The following is a 24,841-nucleotide window of genomic DNA, read 5'->3' as shown; positions in this document are numbered from 1 at the left end:
TATGGACTCCACCCGTCACCGGCCACGCCCAATCTGGTCTCTACTATAGATTGTATAAGAAATCCACAATAAAAAGACATGATATGATATATAAATATATAATGAAAAGTAACAATAGATATGTTATAGTTTTAGTGAAATGTTTATTTCGTAACAAACTATATCACTAATAAAGTACGGAGTATATTGGACACTACTAAATAATAAATAGTTTATGTTATTGTTATTTTGACACTAAATCTTAGTTATTAGTTATATAGCAAATACTATAGCATTTGATCAGTCTTTTATCACTTAGTGTACTAAGAAATCTTCTGGCTATCGGCGGGAGGGATACTATTGGACAAAAAAAAAAACAAATACTATAGCATTAATTACATGATCTTATTCATAAAAAAATGTATGATCTATAGTCTAATAATTACACATAACTTAATATATCTCCACCTAATTACTTATTTTGTGACCTAATCAACATTTGTACTCGAGTCTTACATGTGATTCTTACAATAAGATACATTTAAAAAAAAAAAAAAATATTATGGATCCTCATAGAAATAAAATTGCTCAAAATTTGAATTAAATAAGAGTTGATAAAAGAAATACAAAAAGTAAAGTGAAGTTTAGAGATTTTAGGCCTGCACGGGTTCAATAGACAGTATTTAGGATAAAAGATCAAGGTTCGAACATCGACGGTTGTAGTGTGGAGATTATGTTCAAAGTGAATAGATTTCTTGTGCACACTGACGTTTCGTCATGGATCTGTGCACACCGACATTTGACCATGTTTGTTGAGCCATTGAGTTGCCGTAATTTACATCTTCCCAAATGCTCCATCGAGTCGGTGTGTGGAGACTATTGAGGTTGAGGATTCAACCTTATGGGAGAAGTTTATAAATTTTAGGTTGAATTTCATTAAATTAAGAATTTTAAAATGTAATTTTTTTTTGAATTAATTCCCAAAATGGTCCTCCGACCATGACATTTTCTCAAATTGGTCCTTTGACTTTTAATTTTCTCAAAATGGTTCTCTGACTTTTGAGTTTTAAGCCAAAATGGCCCGTCGTTAGCCTTGGCATTAAGTTAGTGTTAAAATGAAGGGTAAAACTGAAAATTTAAAGCAATATGTGATTCCTTTCAGCAGTATGCGCACATATTTCTTCAAATTATGTTTTTGCTCTCTTAAATCTGCAATAAAAATGTGGGATAATCAACTAGAAGGCCAGAAATCTTTGCCTTGGGAAGTTTATGGATGAAGTTGAAGATTATTTTTTTGGCCTTCTAGTTGATTATCCCACATTTTGATTGCAGATTTAAGATAGCAAAAATATAATTTGAAGGAATATGTGCGCAGACTGCTAAAAGGAATCATAGATTACTTTAAGGGAAAATTGTAATTTATGCCCCTCACAAATGTCAATTATCAATGTTACCCCTGAATTATTAGTGGTGTAAATGTTGCCCCTCAATTTTAAAAACGTGACATATATTGCCCCTCCCCTGAATTATTAGTGATGTAATGTGGTTACCCGTCGACTTTCTTATTCAATTTATCACGTTTTTTTCCTCAATTTTCCTCTCTTCGCTTGTTCTCCTTCCGTCGACAACAATTTTTCTCCTTCTTCCTATTAGGGGAGGGGCAATATATGTCACGTTTTAAAAATTAAAGGGCAACATTTACACCACTGATAATTTAAGGGTGACATTGATAGTTGACGTATTTGTGAGTGGCATAAATTACAATTTTCCCTTACTTTAAATTGGAGTGCAAAACCTAAAGTTATAATTTTACCCTTCATTTTAACACCAACTTACCATCAAAGCTAATAGAGGACCATTTTGGCTTAAAATTCAAAAATTGAATGACCACTTTAAGAAAATTAAAAGTCAAGGAACTAATTTGAAAAAAATGTCATAGTTAGATGACCATTTTAAAAATTAACTATTTTTTTAATATATAAATGTTTAATCACCACTTTAAATTGATTTTATAATCAATCAAATAATGCCACATTATATGTAAATGAATTTATCTAAAAAAGTATATCTATTATCACATGTCCAAGCTAAACTTGGATGTGTATGTAATAATTGTGTAGTGTATATGTCAAACTTGAAAAAATTGATTATTATAAAAAATGGTATTTTTATATCTCTAATTACAAGAAAAAAATATATCTGCTATCGAGATATTTAATAAACTTTGTAATTAATAAAATATATGCCGCAAAGATGATAATTGATAGATTAAATATGGAGAACCTCATCTGCCAACAAGTGTGTCAGCGGCTAATTAACGACTTCTCCCCGGATTGTTTATATACAAATTTTGCAGTTAGGAAATGTCATAGAATTGTGTCTAGCTTTCAAGTATCTGCTATAAGACACGTTAATTAATCAGTGAATAGGCAGACTTATACGCTAGCCCGGGCCACCCATTCGAATACTGTTTTTTATGTGTGGGAGGATTCCCCTCCACACTGTATTTTCTCAAAAAAGTAAAATAAAATATGGAGAGCCTAATAATTAAGAGACTGAACTATTTTTTTTAATAATTAGAGACTAAAAGAGTAAAAGTGTTATTTATTTATTTTATAATAATAATAATAATAATAATAATAATTATTATTATTATTATTAGTTATTAGTTATTAGTTATAGTTACAGTTATTTGGATGAAAAAGAATGAAGGAAATGGGCGCATATGTATAATATATGCCACAAAGATGATAATTGATAGATTAAATATGGAGAATCTCTGTATACGATCAGACTGCCATCAAGTGTGCCAACTGATTAACGACTTCTCCCCGAATCGTTCATATACAAATTTTGTAGTTAAGGAATGTCTTAGAATTTTGTCTAGTTTTCAAGCATATGCTATAAAACACGTTAATAGATCAGTGAATGAGCATGCTCGTACGCTAGCCCGGGCCACCCATTCAAATACTGTTCTTTGTGTGTGGGAGGATTCCCCTCCGCACTATATTTTCCTTTTAAGCAATTGAGTTGATTTTTCTCAAAAAATAAAAATAAAAAAATATGGAGAGCCTAATAATTAAGAGACTGAACTACTTTTTTCATAATTAGAGACTTAAAGTGTTATTTATTTATTTATTTTATAATAATAATTATTAGTTATAGTTATTTGGATGAAAAAGAATGAAGGAAATGGGCGCATATGTATAATGTATTTCATCGACATATCTATCGTAGCGCGTTATTTACATGGGAATGAGGAAGTGAAAGCATTATGGCCATAACTATGAAGGCACCGATCAACGCCGTGAAGGCGTCGCTGAAGGCGCAACCGCCCAAGATTAAGATTCTTCTCGCGGTGATAGCTGCCGCCTTTCTCATCTATCTCCTCCACCTCCTCGTCGAAGAACAAGACAACCTCTTCGTCGCCGCCGAGGCCGTTCACGCCTTCGGCATTTCTGTCCTCGTTTATAAGCTCACCAGGGGCAAAAGTTGCGCTGGTACGTTTACAATTATATTTACATTATTCCTAGGGCTTTGAGCCTCTATTTCCTTATTATTATACGAATTTTAATGATTTTGCTATTTCTGCTTTGAATTTTGATTTCTATTGGGGGAAAAAATTGACTTCTTCCTTTGAATTGTCTCTGTAATGATCGAGATTCCTTTTACTTCTTTATGAGGGAAAAATGGAACCTGCCGTAATTAGCCATTTGAAGTGGCTGTAATCAAGAATGAGAGCATATAGATTAGCCAATGCAGTACGAATTTACTACGTTGTTTTTTCTCATTTTTGGTAAATTTTGTTCCGAGTATAGATGGCTTGTAAATGGTCTGCAATATTTAGAAAATAAAAAAGGTTTGCAGTTCATGCAATGTTAACTTTATTTTTCTTAAATCTGGGATATTAATTTGAATAATGATGTTCAATGGACTAGCATCTCAGAGTTCTGTAGAAAACCAGCTCTTCCAGAATAGGGCTATAAGTTAAACAAATCTTCATCCAATAAAGTGTTGTTATTTAAATAATAAAATGATCCTGATTAGGTTTTTAGAGTTCCTTTAATAACATGCAGATTTTGAACAAAGTCAAATTCTGCTCATTTGTGTTCATGAACAATCTCTTTAAACTATTGGTTTTTTTTTGTTTGTTTGTTGTATTGTTTACTTGTTTGTGAATGAACTAAACTTTTGTTTTGTTTGACATTGATGGGAGATAAGTATTGTGACTTGTGAGTTGTGACCCCTAATTCCCTATATAAGACTGGCAGACACCCATATGCAACAAAGATGTCCCATTTGGGACTCTTGAGTTAAATAAAGGTCCAAGAGTTGCATTTGTGGACATCGACATTGTGCAATGCAACAAGTTTGGTTGCAGGTTTGAGGTATATAGTTTATTTAGCTTTTAGTCAATCTCAAATTGGGTGTGAGTACTAATGATTTTAAAGAGTTGTGCTCAAATTGAGTTTGAGTGCTAAAGATTTTAAATGCTTCAAGCTCTAATATCTCTTCAAAGAGCTCAGCAAGCTCAAACAAACATGAGAATAAAACATTTTTAATATCTTCTTTCCATTGTTGCTAGTGTTAAATATCTTTTCTTGGGATGACTTTTTCTTTTGGTTTTGGGGTGCTGTCAAAATGAAATACTTGTATATCTCCTACTGCTTCAGAGAATGGATACTCATAGATCATAGCAGTATGTAAAAGTTTAGATATTTTAACTCATTATGCAGTTGCAGACACCTTTCTTTATATGCCACTTATATAAATGGTATTTACATGTAAATATTATACACATAAATGCAGTATCTATGCGTATACGCAGTACAGTAATAAGTGAAGTGACACGCTTGTGCTATGTTTATCATTACAGTGAAACTTGTGCCATATCAATTGATTTGTTTTTGTTTTTTTTTTTTTTTTTTAAACCATGAAACAAATTGTTATAGAATTTTAGAGTTGCTGCATTTTTCTTTTATTTTCTTTTTTTAATTTATATTATTTTATTACCTCAGTAACTTGCTTAGTTGGCAAATGCCAGGGCCTTGACCCAAAAGGTTAGGGGTTCACACCTCTCTAGGACTAGTCTTGCTGAGGTAGTTCTACTCTCTCCTTAAAAGAGGGTATTTAGTTTCTATTTCTATGGTATTATAATTAGTTATTGTATCTTGTAAATGAAGATTTAATACTTTTCATTTATTCAGAGACTGCAATGATTGTTTATACTTATTGAGCTAAAAAAAAGGGGAACTTCCCCTTTCTAGGAGGGTATACTTATATTTAACTTTTTTTTTTTTTTTTTTTTTTGGGGTTGAAAATGTTCAGGACTTTCACTGATATCACAAGAACTCACAGCTATGTTTTTAGCTGTAAGACTTTACTGCAGTATTGTCATGGAATATGACATCCACACGGTTCTTGACATGGCTACATTGACAGCAACAATATGGGTCATTTATATGATCCGCATTAAATTAAATTCCAGTTTCATGAATGACAAAGATAATTTTTCACTATATTATTTGGTGAGTATTCCAATGTCTGCCATTCTTCTTCTTTGAGGTGGGGTGGGGGTAAGAGTGTATGATTTACAGAATATATAATCTCTCCTTTTTTTTCTCACTAAATTTGGAAATAGGTTGCACCTTGTGTTGTGCTTGCTATGTTTGTCCATCCCTCTACAAATCATCACATCGTCAACCGTGTTTGCTGGGCATTTTGTGTGTATTTGGAAGCTGTTTCAGTATACCCTCAGCTACACGTCATGCAGAACACAAAGGTAATACAAAGACCAAACATGGTTCTCCTATCAAATTTGTTACTTTTTGAATTTTATTCTAATATGGTCCATGTCGATTTCTTGTTAGGTTATCGAACCATTCACGGCAAATTATGTTTTTGCGCTAGGAATTTCAAGGTTCCTAAGTTGTGCACATTGGATTCTCCAGGTCTGATTATGCAAAACTTAGTCCTAGTCCTGCTGCTTGTCTCAGTCCATTGGATAATATTGCTTTTTTAATGCATCAAGAGTCAAGACTCAATGGACAAACAATTGGCAGTCCCTTATCTCTGCTCCCCTATTGTTGTTTTCTTTTATTTTATTTTTTCCTTCAGTCCCTCTAGATGATAGCTCCATTGATTCTTCTAGACTGACCAATGGATAATTAAGTGTCATATTCAACATGATCTTGAATGAGTGGACCTATAAGCATTGAGAAAAATCTTCTTTAGTGCCGCCAATAAATGCACCTATACACTTAACTATGATTTTAGCTCGTGAGCTCGTCTTTATGGTCTAACAATCTTTAGAGAATTTCTTCCACACCTTAGGAGTAGCTATGCCTTGATTCTTGAAGGAAAAACTTTCTAAATGAGGGATTCGGGCTATAATGGGTCATTTCATGAAGACAATACATATTGGAAGTTTAACTCCTTGTATACCAGGATGCTGCTGGTTTACAACACTTAGTCACTCACTAATAAATTTTCTTCTTGAAAATGGAAGGAAGGGCAATAGGGCATGCTTTTAAAGGTCCTGACATTGTATTAATTCAGAAGATAAACTTATGACAAGATAACTATGGGATTCCTCTTTACTATAGGAGATCATAAATTGCCTTGTTACTTCTATTATAGGGTGGTTATACATACACATGCACACGCAAACAGAGTGGTTATTTCTTTATTTATGTGCTTTGCTTTTATGATCCCCTTCAAGTTCAACCATTATGCATACTCAAAGTTATCTGATGTACTTTAGCTAATGTTATCAAACATCTGTGCAGATATTAGATACTCAGGGAACCTTGTTAACCGCTCTGGGTTATGGATTGTGGCCATCAATGGTCATCCTTTCTGAAATCATCCAAACGTTTATTCTCGCAGATTTCTGCTACTATTATGCTAAATGGTATGTTCCGACCTTTAAATATCCTGAAGTAATACACATGATGATATTATGCATTTCCCAAGAGTAGTATTTATGGAATATTTATTTATTTTTTAGTTTTATTTATTTATTTGTAATTTACTGGTTACAGCCTTCTTGGTGGAAATCTCGTGATGCGGCTTCCCTCAGGTGTAGTGTAACATACTAAGATTTTGTCAAGTAGGAATTCTTTTGGTTCTTCAATAACATCCTGTTGGCATCAAAATGGGTCAATTCTGGGATGTTTTAGTGTAAAGTTTGAGCTTCGGTTTACTGGTTCCCTGAAGTTAGGAATATGCTATTAACACGTAAAAACCTCTGTATACTGCAACTCATCAACGTATTAGTAGTTGCATAGTAATCTTTTACTTTGTTGAATCCCATTCTCTTTGGCACAAATTTGGTTTAGTTAAAATTTTTGTGATTAAATAAGGTCTGCATAGTTCAAAGTCTTACTATTAGTTGTGGCTCAACTATTCAAGGTAAACATTTCTGCATTTTAGTGGTGAAAGGTAAGAAAAGAAATACAATTGTCTAAATATAATTGACTTTTTAAAAAAAAATAATAATAAATTGTGGCACTATAAATCCCTTAAATTTAATTTAAAAAATACAAATATTGTGTGAGCATTGGCAAACTGGTTCTTTCAGATGAGATTACAAAACTCAGAAGACTTGTAATTTCAGTATTCAACCTCCTTTACATGTAAAGTGCAAACAAATGCTGGGCAATCAAACAGAATTACAATAAGCACAAAGACAAAATCAGATGGGTAAATGGTATTCAATAAAATTCAGTCTGGTGACAACAGAGGTGCCATATATTGTTGATGCCAGATAAAAGTGAAAACAGGGTGCCATGAGCCTTCATTCCTGCTTTTCCAGTTCACCCATTCTCTCTATGATGGCCTGCAGTTGGTGAGAAGTGATTCGTCAAGTGCCATACTTGTCAACCCAAACTCAATCGTGTTGTCGTGCATTGCATTCAAATAGTTTGGTGAGTTATCAAATCACAGATACAAAGGGCAAAACATTATGGTTGAGTTCTTACCTTCTTACTTGTTTCTTGGAGCTCCCCAGCAAGAATGAACTCATCCAGAATCAGATATACCTTTGTAGAACAGTAATTAATCAGAAAACAGCGAGGATACGTGTGTGCATGTATTACATTGCTTGGTAACTAAAAGCATAATCTACATTTGCAGTCACCAAGACATGCGACAGAAAAGACCCATTCACCACCCCTAATTTTCATATTCATGTGGTGTATGGGACTATTGTCTAGTACAGTATGGTACTATGAATATGTTTTACCAAATATTATCCACCATATAGTTTATTTATCATAAAATTTAAGACCATGAAACCGTCTTCTATATTCACTAAACAGAAAAACATCACGTGCAAAGGCAAAATTAAGTATACCAATTCCATTTCCAAAATGTACTTATCATCTGTTTGATAGGCAGCAAAACTAATACAGATAAATTAAAAAAACAAATCTTTTCTATGAAAAGAAGAATAAACTCCATATGAAGTATGACCAATCGTTGCTTGTGAAAAGAAATGCATTTCTATAAAATAGCAATCGAGATTCAGTAAAAAATGCCTAACCTTGTGAAAGTTAAAAACCAAATCTAACTCGCAAACATTGCTGAAGAAGTGATCCAAAATCTCCACAAATAAGTGGATGCACTCCAAATAAGCCAACTCATTGTCTGTTATATCAACACAGAGCGAGAAAAACAATCCCGCATATCGCCTGTAGATTATCTTGTAGGTCCGGAACTGAAGGGAGAAAAAACCATGGACAATGCATTACTATCTGTGTAGTGTAGTTTGATAAGATATTTACACTAGTTAGAAACTAAACCAACAAATTTTTGAGACTACAAATACAGAAACAAGGATGACTTAACAACAGTTAATTTGGACATGTTTAACCAGATTTATTAAGATAGATTTGCTTTACCTCTCCAAGATGAACTGGCTTAAATAGGTAAACCCAATTAATAAACGGAACATATTCAAATGAAACCAGAAACAACTCCTGCTTATATACTTCCTCAAGTTTATGCTACCATACTTTAGAAGATGAGCAGAATATGAGAAGTAATATCCTCCAATTTACACTCAATTCTTCCATCTGTTGCAGTCCAAACCAACCAAAAAATGCAAATTGATTTCACTTACACGTCTCTCTCTCTATCTATCTCCTATGCAAAATTCACTTTCTGCCAAATTCTTCACTCTCATTTACTTTTCACCAACAAAGCCGACCAAAGCAATGCTGTTTGAAATGCACCTCAAGGGCAACATGTTCAGCTTATGTATCTTCTCAGTACAGATAATACAATCGCACTTTACCCTAAGATGAGCTAAGACTTGTGTATACCATTAAATTTCAAAGGAGAAAAGGTGCAACTATAGTGATTAAACAAAGGAGTAGAATATATGTCAAGTAATAGGAACATGAAACAAAGAATTTTACACACACACCTCGACGAAGTTGGTGAATTTGGGATCTCTGTTCACAACCAATCTGTGAACCTATACAAATCGATCGTGTAAGCAAAACCTAAACCGTCAGGCTTAACACTAGAAATATGACGAAATTGAGTTCAACTAAGGGATCAAGGTAAACACAGTACCTCGTATTCGACTTTGTGCTTCTCGGATTCCTCCAGAGGAATGTAATACTTGGCCAATCGAGTCTTACCTTGCCGGTTCTGGAGCAGTATGAATCGGATCTAACCATTTAAATACACAAAATTAGAACTATAACCACTTTGCCTGAAGAGAAAGTCGTAGAATTTTCAAATGAAATGCTTGAAATTACCATTTTCAGAGTATAAACTAGCACAAAACAAGTGCTTGAGTTGATTCAAGCTCGCGCTAAAAGGAAATCAGAAGCTTTTTCCTTCCCTCCTCCGCCGCCGGGAGAGCGGTGGCTGGAGATTCGGGTCCGACTGCGACGAGAAGTCAGAGTTCAGAGTCGACGATCGAGACTGGCGTAAAAACTCAATGCTGAATTTCAGGTTTTCATCTTCTTTTTATTTCCATTTTAACTAAAAAAAAAATATTATTTTTGTAATTTATACCAATTTTTATTTTGTAATTGTAATTTAATCCTTCCCCAATTTTGACTAAAATTGATTTTGTTACATTTTCTAATTATCTTATCCTACAGCCTTACATTATTTTATTTTATTTTTTTTTAAATGTCCAGATGGGTGATCGAATGATGAAACAGGAATTGTACTAAAGATTGCAAGTTTATTTTTTGACTTATGATAAATTGGCAAAGGATAACAAAGAATAAAACAACTAAGATAGTCGACTCAAACTTAGCCCTTTGCATTCGGTTAACCAAAAATTTTAAAACTTTTACCGTTAACTGAATCAAACTTTTTATTACCAAATTAACAGAACTGAAATTTTTTTAGTTAATTGATCGATTAACCAATTAATCGAATTTTATTTTAGCTAAATTTTTAAATCCTTAAAATTATAAATAAAAATTAACATTATCAATATCTATAAAAAAAAAATACAAAAATAATACAATAAGAACACTACAAATATAAAAAGTGTAAGTATAAATAATAGTTAACCAAAAAATATATTAACCAAAATTCTTTGGTTAGGTCGGTTAACCAAACTTTTACCAAAGTTTGCACACCCCTATTCAAACTAAGAAGATCAATAGATTAGGTTGAGTTACCTTCTTGTGTTCCTTTGTTAAGCTAGAATTACAAGGCGCGCGGTTTCACTGCACATTCGGGTAGTGATTGTTGGCTTTTTCTGTAAATCAAAGCTCTTGCGGAAATTGAATTGAATTTGGAATTTTGTGGCTACTAAGCCAACTATCTAACCAACTTAGTTGGGATAGCATTGGTTAGCCAGAGATGGACCGAGACACCAGTGTCAAACAACCTAGCTAGTACGGATTTGAGGGGATGGAGTCCATAGTATCTGTTCATACATACTTTCTCAACCTGTTAAAGCACAAAGAATCGACATCGCCTCCATTGAGACTTGATCTCATGACCTCCCATATGGGAGAGTCGATCACTATATGCTACATGGAGTCTTTAATTTACATCAAAATCATACTTAAAAGCTAGTCCAACTTCCTCAAGGAAAGAATGCTATAGGGTACGAGTGGGTCTATAGGAAGAAGCCAATAGTATCATAAAAGGGATGGGAAAGATTCAAAGTTCGATTAGTTGCGAAGAGTTTTCTCAACAAAAGGAGATATAGTTTATGATTAGTTTTTCTCTCTTGTTGTTAGACATATACTTCTATCATGTTAATACTTGCTGTGATAGCTATTTGGAATTTGGATTTGGAGCAAATTGATGTGAAGAATGCTTTTTGCATGCATGGTAATATATATAGATGAACAAATTTTTATAAAGCAACCTGAAGAGTTTGTTAAATTATTTGTAGGCTAAGAGGTTTTTCTATATATGGGCTGAAACATGCTCTAGTACAATGGTACAAGCGGTTTGATTCTAGCTTACATGATTCAAATTGACTCCGCACGTTGTGAATATGATTGGTGTGTCTATGTTAAGAGTCTTAGTAATGGTTCTTTTATTTGTCTGTTACTGTATGTGGATGATATGTTAAATTGTTGCTAAGAGTAAAAATGATATTATTGCATTGAAAGTTTTGTTAAGTTAGAAATTTGATATGAAAAACTTAATAGTTGCATTCGCAGGGATGGAGGTCCAAGGAAATTGTTACTAACTCAACATAATTATATTAAGAAAGTCTTTGACAAGTTTGGGATGAGTATAAATTGGTTAATAAACATTTGGTTAATCATTTTAAGAAATATGGCAAATGATCCTGCCCGTGCAGTGCAATTAGCTGTTAAATGTATGCGATGTTTTGTTGTCGACTTGATTTTGACTTAATCTATGCGATGTACTCTTAAGAGTCAAACGGAACATTGAAGTAGATTAAAATTCAACTCCACATGCAGGATTACAACAATGTATAATAGGTGAATGTAATTTTGAGTAATATATAAATATAATACACAATTTACAGATAAAAATGCATACACAAATCAAACCATTAACACACAAACATACATATATATATATATGAAGAACGAGAAAGCAGATTGGATGATTGATGAAATAATCATGGGATCGATGATGACGCCAGTCATTATTCCAGCACAGTATATACACGTACACCTGGTCAGTTGAGTTACTTTGCAGCGGCGCCGGAGTTAACATGGTGCGAGGAGGAGGAGGAGGACTTGTTGAAGAAATCGATGCAATCCGCCACGGCTTCGCTGTAGTGCGAGTTGGAGGAGTAATAATAATAGTTACAGGACGACGAGCTGCACGAAGTCTTCGGCGGCTCCGCCATTTCACACGACCTCCTCCGCGTCTGTCCCGAACCTGCAGAAACCGCAGAAGAAGAAGAAGGCATGGAGAAGATGAACCTCATCACGATTCTCCGAAACCGATCAAACAGCTTCATGCTCGAAAGATTCATCTTATTATTATTACTAACATCATTACCATTCTTCTTCTTCTTCTTCTTGCTCTTCTCCTTCGTCTGAATCCGAGGAAATCTGTCTGCCGCAGCAGGCGTTCTGCGGGACTGAGATTGCAGACGATGAGGCTTGTGATTATCGTAGTACATTCTGTCCAGGACTTGCAGAACTGTCTCGGGGAGATTTAGCGCGATCATGTCGTCTTACGTTGTTTGTTTAATTTGTTGGTGGAGATGGAGATTTGAGGGTATTTATTGTGGTCCGTTTGAGAGGCGGTGAGCTGCGGGGTGCAGGGAGGAGAGACGACAGGTGGGGATCGGATGAGAATATTTCGTAAAGGAATTGAAGATGATAGATGTCTCAGGCTCTCAGCTCAGCCCAACCATGTGATCAAATCATTTGCATGGGGCTTCTCCTCTCCACGCCACACTACAAATTAAAAATACATAGCTAGCTAGGTTATTAAGGTCCACATACATAAGGATCATTACGAGGAAGCTAATATTTTGCTTATAATAAGCACCTACAATTCTAAAAGATAGCTAGCCGCCCTCCGTGCTTGATTAACTAACAGACAAACAACTTTTAAAAGTCTCCATCTTAGGGATAATAATTCTACCCGCACGGTCCCACCCAATTAGATCCCTGCATCCTAGTTCCTCCGGATTTTAAAATACGCGCACAATTTGAGTAATGGGTGCGGGAAAGGTATTCCCGTACCGCACCCGCACTTATATATATTGTTATTAGTATTCATCTATTATATAAGTTTATATATATTTTATAATTAAAAATGTATAATGAATTAAACTTCTAACTTCATGGACTCTTATTAAATTTTAGAGTTATGTTCAAACTTATAAAAAAATTCATGTGATAATTAGAATTGTAGTATAAAAATTTTATTAGATTTAAGTGTAATATTAATAATTAGAGTTGCGGGATGGGCATTACACGCGCCCGCAAAATCCTTGCAGAGGCGAGTATGAGGTAGGAATTTCATTACCCGTACGAGTGCGGAGAGTGAGTTGAGAATGCGGGTGCGAGACACCCACCCCGCCCCATTGTCATTCCTACCCTAGCTACACAATATCATATCTACAAGTATTTGTTGGTTTCATTAAACTCCGTCCAATATAAATTATGTGTACGTGTTAACTACAATTTTCTTGTAAGATATATCAAAATCACAAGTAAAATGTAATGAAATATGCTTTTTATTCAAAGAGAGAATATGTGTTATTATAAAAAGAATGTGTTATTTTTCTCTTTTCTATGAGTTTTTATACGACATGACACATTTAAGTTTTAACACAACTTATTACTAATATAATGGTCAATTTCTAATAGCCAAGCAATTCAATAACAACAAAGCTGTGATGTTGCATATATGTTATATATTAAATAAGAGTAATATTTGCCGAAGATCTAATCCTAAGGACACCATGTTGAAGGTGCATTTCAAGGACAATATGCACTATCCAAGGGATCTCCAAAGACATCCTGTCCGTGTAATTTTGTCAAATTGAAGCTTTTGGAGTAATTAGTTCAAGAAATTTTCATAGATATATACACACAAGCTACGGACCGTGATAGGTACTGATGGTACTTGGTGGTAAAAACTATTTTGAAATCTCGTTAATCTAACCCGACACATTAAATGGAACAGAGGAGTATTTTATTTTGAAAATAAAAGTTAATTTTAACCTTTCAAAAAAAAGTTAATTTTAAATTAATGAAAACCCCAATATGCTTAATCAATGCCCAAAGTTCCAACAATATAAATTGTAAGCTTGTAACCCATGATTGAGACTGAGTTTGAAAAGCAAGAACCAACTTAAACTAAACATAGTTTGTGGGCTACTTTGTTCCCTAACATATCACTCATCAATGAGTACACGGTGTGCGCGGGGCCTATAAATAATAAACAAAACATACTTATCAATAATAGTGAAAACAATTTTCTATTTTAAACTTGGTTTCTTGAATGCTGATGTTCTGACCGGGCCCAACCAATGATTTTGTCCTAATGGGCGGTGTTATAGGCCCAAAAAATCTCTAACTGGGCTGTCAAACCCAAACCCAAGGACTCATAAAATTGGACCAAGATATAGAGTGTATAATATTGTAATTTCCTTATTATATGTTGAGACTATATTTTAATTTTTAAGCATTCAAGACTCATTATATATATGATATGTTTTGTTCTCAGCTGAATTATGTTCATCTGATTGAAGTGTTGTTTTTTTTTTTAATATGTGATTTAAGTCGTGCTCGCAGAGTTTGACTCTTACTTGATGAATTATCTTAAAGTTCTTTAATATGGCTCACCCTTTACAAAGTCTAAATCTCTGACCTTTCAAGTTATTTACTACTTCCAATAATTGCCACATTTGGTCCGATAACATTGACCAAATTTGCCCCAAAACGTCCCAAATGCTCACACTTTCGCCAATTTTCACCATTCTTCAAATAACGGAATTTAAGCTACTTTGAACCAAATTTGATTAATTTGTAAAAGTCAAGTTGAGGTAATTAATTGTTGACCCTAAACTTGAGATGTCAACTTTGCATTGAATAGTTCTCAAAAAAAAAAAAAAAAAAAAAAAACCTTTGCATTGAATATATATTAAAGCACTCTTCTATTTGCAATCTCGCTAGTCGCGTCAACATATTTTGACTAAAGCAATCATACATTTTGGTACATTTTTTTTTTTCAAAAGTTCACATCCGCTTGTAAGTTGTAACATCAATCGCGAGTGTTTCATTACTTACCACCAATGTTGTAAAAATCGGCTTAAACGGTCACCTAAGCCAGGACCGAATTTTAGGCTGTGCAAGCTGGGCTACCGCATAGGGTCCCCAATTTTAGAAGGGCATCAAATTTTAGAAGTTCAATATTTAATTTTTGAGTTAATACCCAAAATCGCCCTCGGCTATAGTGGTTTTTCTCAATTTCGTCCTAAACGACTTTGGTGACCTAATATCGTCCCAGAATTTTGTGTTTCGCTCAATTTAGTCCTCCATTTGTTATTCCGTCAAATTGGTGTTAAATAAAGGGACAATTCAGTAATGTCAATATTGATCTCTCTTTACTTTCAACTTGTGAAGTGCGAAATTCCTCTTTCTTGTACGAATTACACCCAGAATTACTCCCGGACCTGCAAATCAAATTTTATATTCGCAGTTTTAGGAGTAATTCCGGGAGTAATTCGTAAAAAAAAAGGGATTTTGCAGTTCACATGTCTATGAGTAAAGAGATGCCAATATTAAAATTACTGAATTGTCTATTTATTTAACACCAAATGGACGGAATAACAAATGAGGGACTAAATTGAGCAAAAACACAAAAGTCTGGGACTAAATTGAGCGAAATACAAAAGTCTGGGACGATATTAGGTCACCAAAGTCGTTTAGGACGAAATTGAGAAAAACCACTATAGTCGATGACGATTTTGGGTATTAACTCTTTAATTTTTACCTAACTAGTTTAGAAATAAAAATTAAAAGTTTTCAATTAAACTTAAAAGGTTTTACGAAGAGATGGTAAGAATGTGTATTTATTATATTTTAACTTGGATGTCAAATGTTCGAAACTTGCATTTATTGATTTTAAAAATTGTGATTTTGGTAGGGCCACATTTATTTACCAACCCTAGGCGATTTTTAGTCAGTCTACGGACTAACCAACCGAATAGGCCCCTTAGACACCGAGTCAAGCGCCTAACTCGACTGAGTCAGTGTCCAGCTCACTCGAGTTGGCACTTAACTCGGCCGAGTGGTTTTTTTTTTTTGCATGCTCGGCTATTCCTCTTCTATATTTCTTCAACCATGTACTCAACTAACCATCTAACATATACAATTGACTAGTTTGAGAATTATAACAATCTAATAACTCATAGCCCTGAATGAAAAAAGTGAATACAGTATACTCGAATTACTTAACCGCCTAGGCGCTAAGTGTCCACGAACGCCCGACTAACATCTAGCGCGTTCTGCAACATTGCTTAGCTTACAACTAAAATTAAAATATATACACTCACATGCATATAAAATTCGATCAAATATAAACATTTTATTTGAATACACAACAGAATCTTAGTTAATTAATTACAACAAAATCACATGCATAGATATTAGCTGGCTGACAAAAGCTGGAAGTTTCTTACTGCAGTTCATTTTCTGAATTATTTTACTAATTACAAAGCTTATAGTAGCTGCTATTGTCCTCACTGTATAATACTTTACTACATCGAGGGAGAGAGCCAAGACGGAGGCTCAACTCATACACACAAAAATTTGACTAATAACTTAAATTAATCACTGCTAGCTAGCTAGAGCTTATTGGAGAGAATTAAGGAATCCTTGTAAATCTCTCCATGTACTATATATTTATTGCACATGACATAAATGTGATTGGACAATTAAAGTACATTCAATAAATAATAGATTAAAATATATATAGTTTCATGTTTCAGTAACAAATTAAAATAATAACACGTACTTGTAGTCCGTAAATCTCAAGTTTTTATTAGGAGATATGCTAGTTATTTTAAATAATTTGAAGAGAGCCCTAAAATTTCAAGATCGATGATTAACTTTTCTGAAGGATTGATCTCAACCTGATTAGTTGAGAGATGTGTGATGGTAGGTCAAATAAGTATGTAAATTAGCATTGCAGTCCGAAAATATATATAGATTGTTAATTTGTTATAGTTGTAGTGTGAAAATATATATAGATTGTTAATTTGTTATAGTTGCTTGAGAATAAAGTAGCATTGTATAATCAATAGTCAACCCTATTTTTTCAAAAAAAAAAAAGTCAATCCTAACAACGTTAGCCTACTTGCAAGGTATTATCCTGTTATAGGCAACTTGGACCCCTACACATTAGATTATGTGCTATCTTTATCTATTTGTACATGTAAAAAAGTCTACTTTGAGAGGTTGCTTCCACACTGTTGCTAGTGAGACTCAACCCATGGTCATTCTTCCAAACTTTCACCTTTATAACCAGTTGAGCTGCCCATGCAAATATTATTATTATTATTATTATTATTATTATTATATGATGCATGCAGGTAAATTAAAGCATGGTTGGTTCAAAAGATGGAGTTTGGTCAAAAATCAGCTTACACTCTCTTTTCCTCTAGAGAGTGAAGACATATCATTGCCATATATGGTCCCAATTCACGACGGATAACCCACATGCAACTTTCAATACATGCACCAACTCATCAAAACAATAATTAGAATATATATATATATATATATATATATATATATATATATATATATATATATATATATATATATATATATATATATATATATATATATATATATATATATATATATATAATCATTATCATCTGTCATCATGATTCAGATAAATATAAGCAATGAAAAAAAATACTTAGTAAATTAAATTATTTTTACTAACTCAATTAATTCTTTAAACTTAGTTTATGATCATCATCATCATCATTATGCGATTAATATAATTACACTGTCCTTAAATTGTGGTCCGATCCTTTGACTCCTTTCTCATTCCGTTCAGAAATTTCCACAGCAAAAAGCTTTCCTTTGATCATGACCCATCCACATCCAGCTAGCTCGATAAAGCAGCGAAAGGGATCGGTTAATATTATATTTATTTTTCTTTAGTTACAACTTACAATATATACTGATATTATATTTTATATTTGTTAAAATTATTTATTTATAATAATTCTAACAATATTACAAAAATGACACTATATTCACCAAGGCCACTACATTATACAGAGTAACAAATAACACTTCTCAATATTCATTAATATTCTGACATTTTCCCGTCATTCAGTTGTCTTTTAAGTGGTTATGTTAATCAACTCTAACAAAATTTATGAACAATAAGTGATAATGAATATAATCGACCCGTAAAAGTTGTTACAGAGTATTTTTTTAATAATTAATGAACTAAAAGTGTTAATTTTATCCCGTAAGACTACTTCAGCTGGTTTAACCGATCTTGTCAAAGCTAGTCTCGTTTCAGCAATAGCGTGATTACTTTGATTGACCTTGACTACTGTTATGAGACGATAGAGACCTATGATTCGCGATTTACCTACCTCTTCTAGCAACTCATAAATAGGAGTTTTGAGAACTTAAGATTAGTCTATTATAAGTTGAAATACTTAATGTAAAAGAAAAATACAAGCTAGTTTTGATATAAAAATACAAACTATTCCGTAATTAAATATACAAGAAAACTTCCATAATGGGTTGGATTTTGTATTTTTGGTTTGACCTTTTAACCCACCAGAAGTAGTTATGCAAGTGATGATTAACAGACAGAAAACTAAACCGTACAAACAGCTGAAAGACAAAAAGATGCCCTATTCAAACCTAAGATTCCATAGCTTTATAGATCACAACAAAGCATGGAAGTATAGCCCTCGGATTAAATACGTATAATTCCTCCAGATTCGAGTATATTCCTCCGTATCCGGCTACCGACTCGTACGACCCGGCTGAAGCCGACAAGCCGCCGGGACCAGCTTCCTCATCTCCCGCGCCCGTGTCCTCCACCACGCGCCGCACTCTCCCGGCGATCACCCGGCACACCAGCATCGCCCTCCGCCCGTCGCTTCCGCCGTTGGGGCAGTCGTGGGCGCGGCCGCTGCTGGCGGTGGTGCGGATCCCGGCCACCTTGTTGCCCTGGAAGCCGTGGCGTATGATGGTGCAGACTCCGCAGCCCGGGAGCGAGCCGCACAGGCTGGACGAGCCACGCGCCCCCAGCGCGCACGTGAGGGTGGTGCAGTAAAACCTGAGCAGCTCGTTCCCGTCGGCGGCGCACCTCGGGTTCTTCTTGCCGGCGGCGTTGGCGCGTATCTTCACGGCGTCCCTGCAGTCCTCGAACCGTTGGATCGTGCGCTGCGTGTTGTGGACCTTCAGTATCCGTTCGATCTTGCAAACCGGGTTGTCCTTCTTTAACCAGCTCGACTTGAAGATTATTTCCACTATATTCCGGCTCGAATCCTCCGGTCCCAGCTCAGAAACTGATAACATCATTCCATAAACCAATAATTAACCTTACTAATTATTTTAACCAAAAAAAAAAAATTAATTTCCAATTTGGATTCAGAAAAATTTTAAAAATCAATAACAATATTATCCCAGTGGTTGTTGAGCCATCATGTGTTCATAATGTCAGCACAAGAACTATGAAAATCCTAGTTATAAACATTTGAATAATACACTCTAACTCCTACTTTTAATTCAAACGTGACACACTCTTCAATTTGGTACAACTTACAAGTTACACACGAAATATATTTGAACAATACAGTCCACCTTCTACTTTTAATTCAGATGAGACACACTTTTTAATTTAATATAATGACCCGCCCACACACTAAATATGCAGTCCAACTAAAATATTTGAGTGGGTGATGAAACAAAATCGCAGTCACTATTCGATGGTGTATGTGTACTGGGTAAATTCAGCCTTGTAACCTTAACCAGTAAATTAAAGGACCACATCACATAGCTAACATGTTGGAATAAAAATGTGACAGGTAATATTGGAGGGTAGTTTTCGATTTAATGAAGGGGTAGGCCTGGGAAATAAATACAATGGACCATATAAGGAGTTACAGTGTACAATGACTGCTCAGGAAAAGAAAGGCAAACAGAAGCGGCAAAGTCTTTAATGCACCCCAACAATGGCGTCCTTTTTGTGTGTGATTTTACCAGAAAAAATAAAACCAGAATTTAGTGCGGTTTGCCTCTACTTCCAGAATTCCACCTTTCTCTTTCAAATATTAAAGAGGCCAGAGGTGTATATATATAAATATAAATAAGGTAGGTGAACTGAAATTCAATACGGAAATTCAAAAAATAGTTTTATGTTATGTTATATACTCGGTATTTACTTACTTTGAGATCAATATATGGAGAACGAAAAGATAGAGAGGTTAAAAAAAGTAAATTTACCAGCATGTCTAACAGCTTGATGATGTTCCAGGCTCTCAATCTTTGGGAAAACCTCTCCACAATCTGGGCATGCGCATATTGTTCTTGGCATTGGATATCTATTATTTTTAATTTATTATTAATTTTGTCAATATATACATACATCCACACATATATAAACCAGAGAAATATAACACTAACATATGTAACATGCACAAGATAATATTGAAGCATAAATGAGGCAACCTAAAACTAATTAATCAATTCACTAAGCTAACCAATTATTGGGTGGCGAAGAAAATTCACAGCTACTATTCAAGAATGTACATTGAGCAAATCTCGCCTTACGATTTTAGCTGACAAAGAACTATGCTAACCAGTCTAGATTGCTTATAGCTGACTGACTCAAACCAACTAAGCTAACTTTCTTTTTTGGGTGACGATAGAAACTAGCAAATTAAACCAGTTTTGGTTGTTCATAGCCGACTAATTCAAACTTAAAACCTTGTGATTATCAAGTTCATAACCTGACTAAATTAAATAATTTTCAATAATATTAAAGACGACATAGTAATTAGTAACAACAAGCATAAGTACTTCTAAAGACGGTTGGATCTCAAAATTGGGGTACAATTCTTTTTACCTATAATCTTGCCATTTATAGCAGTTTAATTAGTAGGTGGTTACCTGCTAGGGTCAACGATGGTGTGACATTCATAACACCCAGAAAGCTTTCTGAACTGCATGGCTCTAGACGAGCCGCCGTAACTCGAACCGCCGTGTGATCTCGCCGCCGGCGCCGGCAAGGACGACCTGGAAGACGAGCCGCTGTTGGCGGCGCATCCGTTTTTCTTGCTGAGAAGCCGAGTCTCCTGGCCCAAGCTGCTGCTCTCTGGGGAGTTATCAGCTCGGTGAACCACCCGGCTAGTGTTCCCATGAACGACGTCTCTGAAGCTGCAGATTGAGCCGCAAGGGCCGCCGAGCACGTAGCCGCCGCCACCGCTCTTGGAGGGGTCGTGGACGGCGGATCCTTCCACCTGCTTGCACGTGAGCAGGCTCTTGAAAGAATCCCATGAAGACGGCGGCTTTGCCGGCTTCGGCTGCTGCTTCTTCGGATTCTGCAGGTGTTGTTTCCTCTTACGTTGTTGTTGTTTCTGGGTGTTTGGTTGTTGTTGTTGCTGTTTTTCTGGCGGTAAGAAAGTGAGGAGTGCCATAAAAAGAAGAGATTGAAAATGGAAGATGATAACGATCGAGTGTTCTTGGAGATCGAAAGAAGAAGTAGAAGGAGAATTGAAGCTCACTCTTTCATGTATGAGAAAGAGAGAGAGAGAGAGATGCTTTTTCGAGAGATTTGAGGGAGTGTTGGTTTCTTTAATATGAGTAGAGGGATCCGAGAATACGAAATAAGGAAGGAGATAACATATTAAATATGCCTCATGAATAGATACTACATTGTAATAGAGTCAGTAGCAAAAAAAAAAAAAAAAAATTAAAATTGTCCTCACATAGTCACATATAAATTTTTAATATGAGTAGAGGGATCAGTTTGTTATTTGCATTTGCTTAATTAATTAATTATTTGTTTTTTTTCTTTCTTTCTTTCTTCCACCTGCAGATTTATAGAAACTTCATAAAAGTGATAAAATTCGATCTTCTCGTAATTCAAGTTAATAAAGAATCACCAACTCGAATTGAGAAGGTCAATACATAATCGTTCTAATAAAAAATTAAACTTGAAATATTGTAGTTATTAATCTAAATTCAGACAAATTAAAATTGCCTCAAATTTCCTTTCTTCTATCTTCTTTTTATGTATGTGTGTGGGTGTTGTTAACCAATGATTATGTTCACTTTGTCTCATTTATGCCCCTAAAATCAAGCTTTTATGGTCTGTAATATTCTAATTTTGCTTTAGTGTTTGGCCTTTTATGTTCAGAACTTAACACCAAGACCAAGTCATCCCACTGCACCATTTTTTTATTTTTTATTTTTTCACACAGATATTCATTTTTTGCCGGATAGGATTAATCTAATAAGTGTCCAATTTGACGATTAATTATTTAATTTATTACTATAAAGAACTAATTAAGGACCTTCTTGCACTGTACGGAAGTTCATGTGACATCCGTGATCGATGCCTTTAACATTTGATGGATGGATCGGAGTTCAATTCCTCTGCAAATAAAATTTATATATATTCAAGTAGTCTGTGTTTTATACTCATTTAACTATAGTACACAAACACGAAGACAACCTAAAATGTTAAATATGGAAGTTAGTTGTTCATTTATATTCAACTTTATGTTTATTCTAACCAATTTTATTGTACATCTCATATGCCTATCAACATTGCAATGCACTTAGGACGGCATGCAATGCACTTAGGACGGCATGCTTACTTAGGTGAATGATACACACACACACACACACACACACACACACACACACATATATATATATATATATATATATATATATATATATATATATATATATATATATATATATATAATGGTAGAAAAATATAATTCTTCCAAACTTTGATTTAGTCGTCCTTATCCGAATGTGTGCAGCTTTTACAAGAAGTTAAACTTGTGATTTTGTGCACATAAGAGTGAAGGTGTGCCTAGTGAACACTCCCGAATAGTGATTGTGGGGTTCTCTGGTCACTCAAATAATAATAATAATAATAATAATAATAATAATAATAATAATAATAATAATAATAAAGATTTGCAAGGTTTGTGTAGTGGATGGGCTGAGGCATTTTAATTAAGGATTAGGTATTAATAAGCAATTAAGTTGGTGAGTGAAGACAGCATGTGGTGTGGGGGTTAGGACATATATATATGGAACCAGGAACCTGGCACGGCGTATAGTATGTATTATGTGAACCAAGTAACGTGCGGTCTTCAGTAACATGTTTTTTTCCTTTTTTTATTATTTGGTTGTTTTCTCCTTGTTTCCTTCCCTCTTGTCTTTCCTTCTTTCTCTTTACATAAAACTATCTCTGGACCATATAAGCTGTAACGGATCCCCATCACTTTTATTTCACACCTTATATATATATCCCATATGTTTTTTTTTTTTTTTTTTTTTTTTTTTAAATCGTCCGTCAGTCTTCTGTTTTCACTTCTGCGACAGTTCTGCCTGTACACTCTGATTACAAGGAATTTTTAAAACTTTTAATAAATTTTTTGGGCTGCTGGAACAAGACTTCTAAAGTGACCTTGAACAATTGAACAAAGCCCCGCGGGGCAATGAACCCCATTTTTTACATTAGTGGCTTTGCTTCTCTAGCTAGTTCACATGCGAAATTAAGGTGGCGTAGGAGATTATACACTATAGAGCTCATATTTTTTATAAAAAAATGATTTGTTTTCTCGAATGATGTTAAAAGTGTTGAAGCATCAATTTCTCAAATACAATAAATTACTACGATTTATTCGAGCATTCAAATAAATTAAATCATAAAGAGAATTTCAACAATAATGTGGGACTACGAGATATTTAGCGTGCACGCAGAGTGGCTTCCTTGAGACGGTGTGGAGTTGAAGTTTGTATGCATGGGATCTCTCGCTCTCTAAATTTGGCAGATAGTGATTGTTGAAATCCAAGCACTATCCTTCTATATAACATCTGTTTTTTAAAGGCAGGGGCCGGAAAATGAGACCAAATTAAATTGTGCCTCATATCACAAGCTAGCTAGCTAGCTTCATATCATCAACGCACTTAGTGTATATATATTGTATAGTGGAGGCCAGGCCAGGCCAGGGTCCTGCAGATTCCCAGGCCAAGCTAAACGAGAAGCGAAAACAGCCAAAAATATAATCATTTATATATGTATGTATTACTCCAAAAGTTGGAAGACTCATCACTTTCATCACTTTCATTATCTATATCCTCTTACATCAAATTCAACAAATGTCATCCTCATCTATTGCCGTAGATATAACCCCCCGGCTCGGATCGGACCGATCCAATAGGTTTTTGAGAATCAGTTAAATTAGTCTTATCATCATATACATTGTGAATGCATGTATAAAGAATTAACAATAATGTTATCTTCAATTATTCTTCATTCATTGCATACATACAACCCCCTTCAATTCAACAGTTGCATGGTACAGGGTTCGATTCCTCTAAGGAGCGAGAATTGAAGTATGTAATGGAGATATTGAACGCTTACAAGTTGAGAAAAACAAGCCCAAAAAAATTTGGGTCTGACCTCGACCTCTAGGTGAGGTTGGATAAGCTACAAAGGTCAGCTCCAGCGATGGACGAGACCAAGAGGTGTGTGAGGTCCATGGCAATTCTTGAAAGAAATGTGGTCAATGGGGTCGTTGGAACGTGCCCTATCAAATTGAACTTTGCTTGAAGTTTGTTAGGAGTTCTTGTATAATGCTATGTACATTTTATGACATTTATCTTGTTTTGTACATCAATATACA

General features: G+C 34.6%; 4 protein-coding genes across 5 annotated transcripts; 1 reads left to right on the top strand and 3 right to left on the bottom strand.

The window, feature by feature from the left end:
- Positions 1-3,203: 3,203 nt before the first annotated feature.
- Positions 3,204-7,325, top strand: LOC109149159 (putative ER lumen protein-retaining receptor C28H8.4). The gene is made up of 6 exons (XM_019296819.1): positions 3,204-3,479; positions 5,308-5,507; positions 5,621-5,761; positions 5,850-5,930; positions 6,768-6,892; positions 7,023-7,325. Exons 1-6 carry the CDS (start codon positions 3,254-3,256, stop codon positions 7,069-7,071), a joined length of 822 nt encoding a protein of 273 aa, XP_019152364.1. The 5' UTR covers positions 3,204-3,253; the 3' UTR covers positions 7,072-7,325.
- Positions 7,326-7,512: 187 nt separating this feature from the next.
- LOC109149099 (AP-2 complex subunit sigma) lies at positions 7,513-9,965 on the bottom strand. Of its 2 annotated transcripts, XM_019296739.1 has the most exons (6): positions 9,750-9,965; positions 9,562-9,660; positions 9,410-9,460; positions 8,525-8,698; positions 7,962-8,021; positions 7,513-7,819 (listed from the first exon to the last, which is right to left on the bottom strand). In XM_019296739.1, the coding sequence occupies exons 1-6, from the start codon at positions 9,750-9,752 to the stop codon at positions 7,778-7,780; spliced, it is 429 nt and encodes a 142-aa protein (XP_019152284.1). In that variant the 5' UTR covers positions 9,753-9,965; the 3' UTR covers positions 7,513-7,777. The 2 variants fall into 2 exon arrangements, with proteins under 2 accessions (XP_019152284.1, XP_019152285.1); XM_019296740.1 differs by lacking the exon at positions 9,410-9,460.
- Positions 9,966-11,970: 2,005 nt separating this feature from the next.
- Positions 11,971-12,737, bottom strand: LOC109149352. Its single transcript, XM_019297075.1, has 2 exons — positions 12,457-12,737; positions 11,971-12,333 (listed from the first exon to the last, which is right to left on the bottom strand). The coding sequence occupies exons 1-2, from the start codon at positions 12,626-12,628 to the stop codon at positions 12,137-12,139; spliced, it is 369 nt and encodes a 122-aa protein (XP_019152620.1). The 5' UTR covers positions 12,629-12,737; the 3' UTR covers positions 11,971-12,136.
- Positions 12,738-18,616: 5,879 nt separating this feature from the next.
- Positions 18,617-21,787, bottom strand: LOC109149815. The gene is made up of 3 exons (XM_019297817.1): positions 21,078-21,787; positions 20,412-20,509; positions 18,617-19,474 (listed from the first exon to the last, which is right to left on the bottom strand). Exons 1-3 carry the CDS (start codon positions 21,602-21,604, stop codon positions 18,822-18,824), a joined length of 1,278 nt encoding a protein of 425 aa, XP_019153362.1. The 5' UTR covers positions 21,605-21,787; the 3' UTR covers positions 18,617-18,821.
- Between the last annotated feature and the right edge of the window lie 3,054 nt (positions 21,788-24,841).

The sequence above is a fragment of the Ipomoea nil genome, unplaced genomic scaffold (genome assembly GCF_001879475.1).
Source record: "Ipomoea nil cultivar Tokyo-kokei standard unplaced genomic scaffold, Asagao_1.1 scaffold2159, whole genome shotgun sequence".
NCBI lineage: Eukaryota > Viridiplantae > Streptophyta > Magnoliopsida > Solanales > Convolvulaceae > Ipomoea > Ipomoea nil.
This window is presented reverse-complemented; position numbering and strand designations above follow the sequence as displayed.

Bases quoted from the DNA above. Each gene is read 5' to 3' on its own strand.
- LOC109149815 (XM_019297817.1), bottom strand. From the start codon at position 21,604: ATGGCACTCCTCACTTTCTTACCGCCAGAAAAACAGCAACAACAACAA. The intron at 20,510-21,077 runs GTAACCACCTAC...TAAAAATAATAG, and splicing joins ACCATCGTTGACCCTAGCAG to ATATCCAATGCCAAGAACAA. The intron at 19,475-20,411 runs GTAAATTTACTT...TGATGTTATCAG, and splicing joins TCAAGCTGTTAGACATGCTG to TTTCTGAGCTGGGACCGGAG.
- LOC109149099 (XM_019296739.1), bottom strand. The intron at 8,699-9,409 runs GTGTGTGTGTAA...TTCTCCCTTCAG, and splicing joins AATTCACCAACTTCGTCGAG to TTCCGGACCTACAAGATAAT. The intron at 8,022-8,524 runs GTTAGGCATTTT...TGTTCTACAAAG, and splicing joins TGGTTTTTAACTTTCACAAG to GTATATCTGATTCTGGATGA.
- LOC109149159 (XM_019296819.1), top strand. From the start codon at position 3,254: ATGGCCATAACTATGAAGGCACCGATCAACGCCGTGAAGGCGTCGCTG. The intron at 5,508-5,620 runs GTGAGTATTCCA...ATTTGGAAATAG, and splicing joins ATTTTTCACTATATTATTTG to GTTGCACCTTGTGTTGTGCT. The intron at 5,762-5,849 runs GTAATACAAAGA...ATTTCTTGTTAG, and splicing joins ACGTCATGCAGAACACAAAG to GTTATCGAACCATTCACGGC.
- LOC109149352 (XM_019297075.1), bottom strand. From the start codon at position 12,628: ATGATCGCGCTAAATCTCCCCGAGACAGTTCTGCAAGTCCTGGACAGA. The intron at 12,334-12,456 runs GTAATGATGTTA...CGGTTTCTGCAG, and splicing joins GAAGAAGAAGAAGAAGAATG to GTTCGGGACAGACGCGGAGG.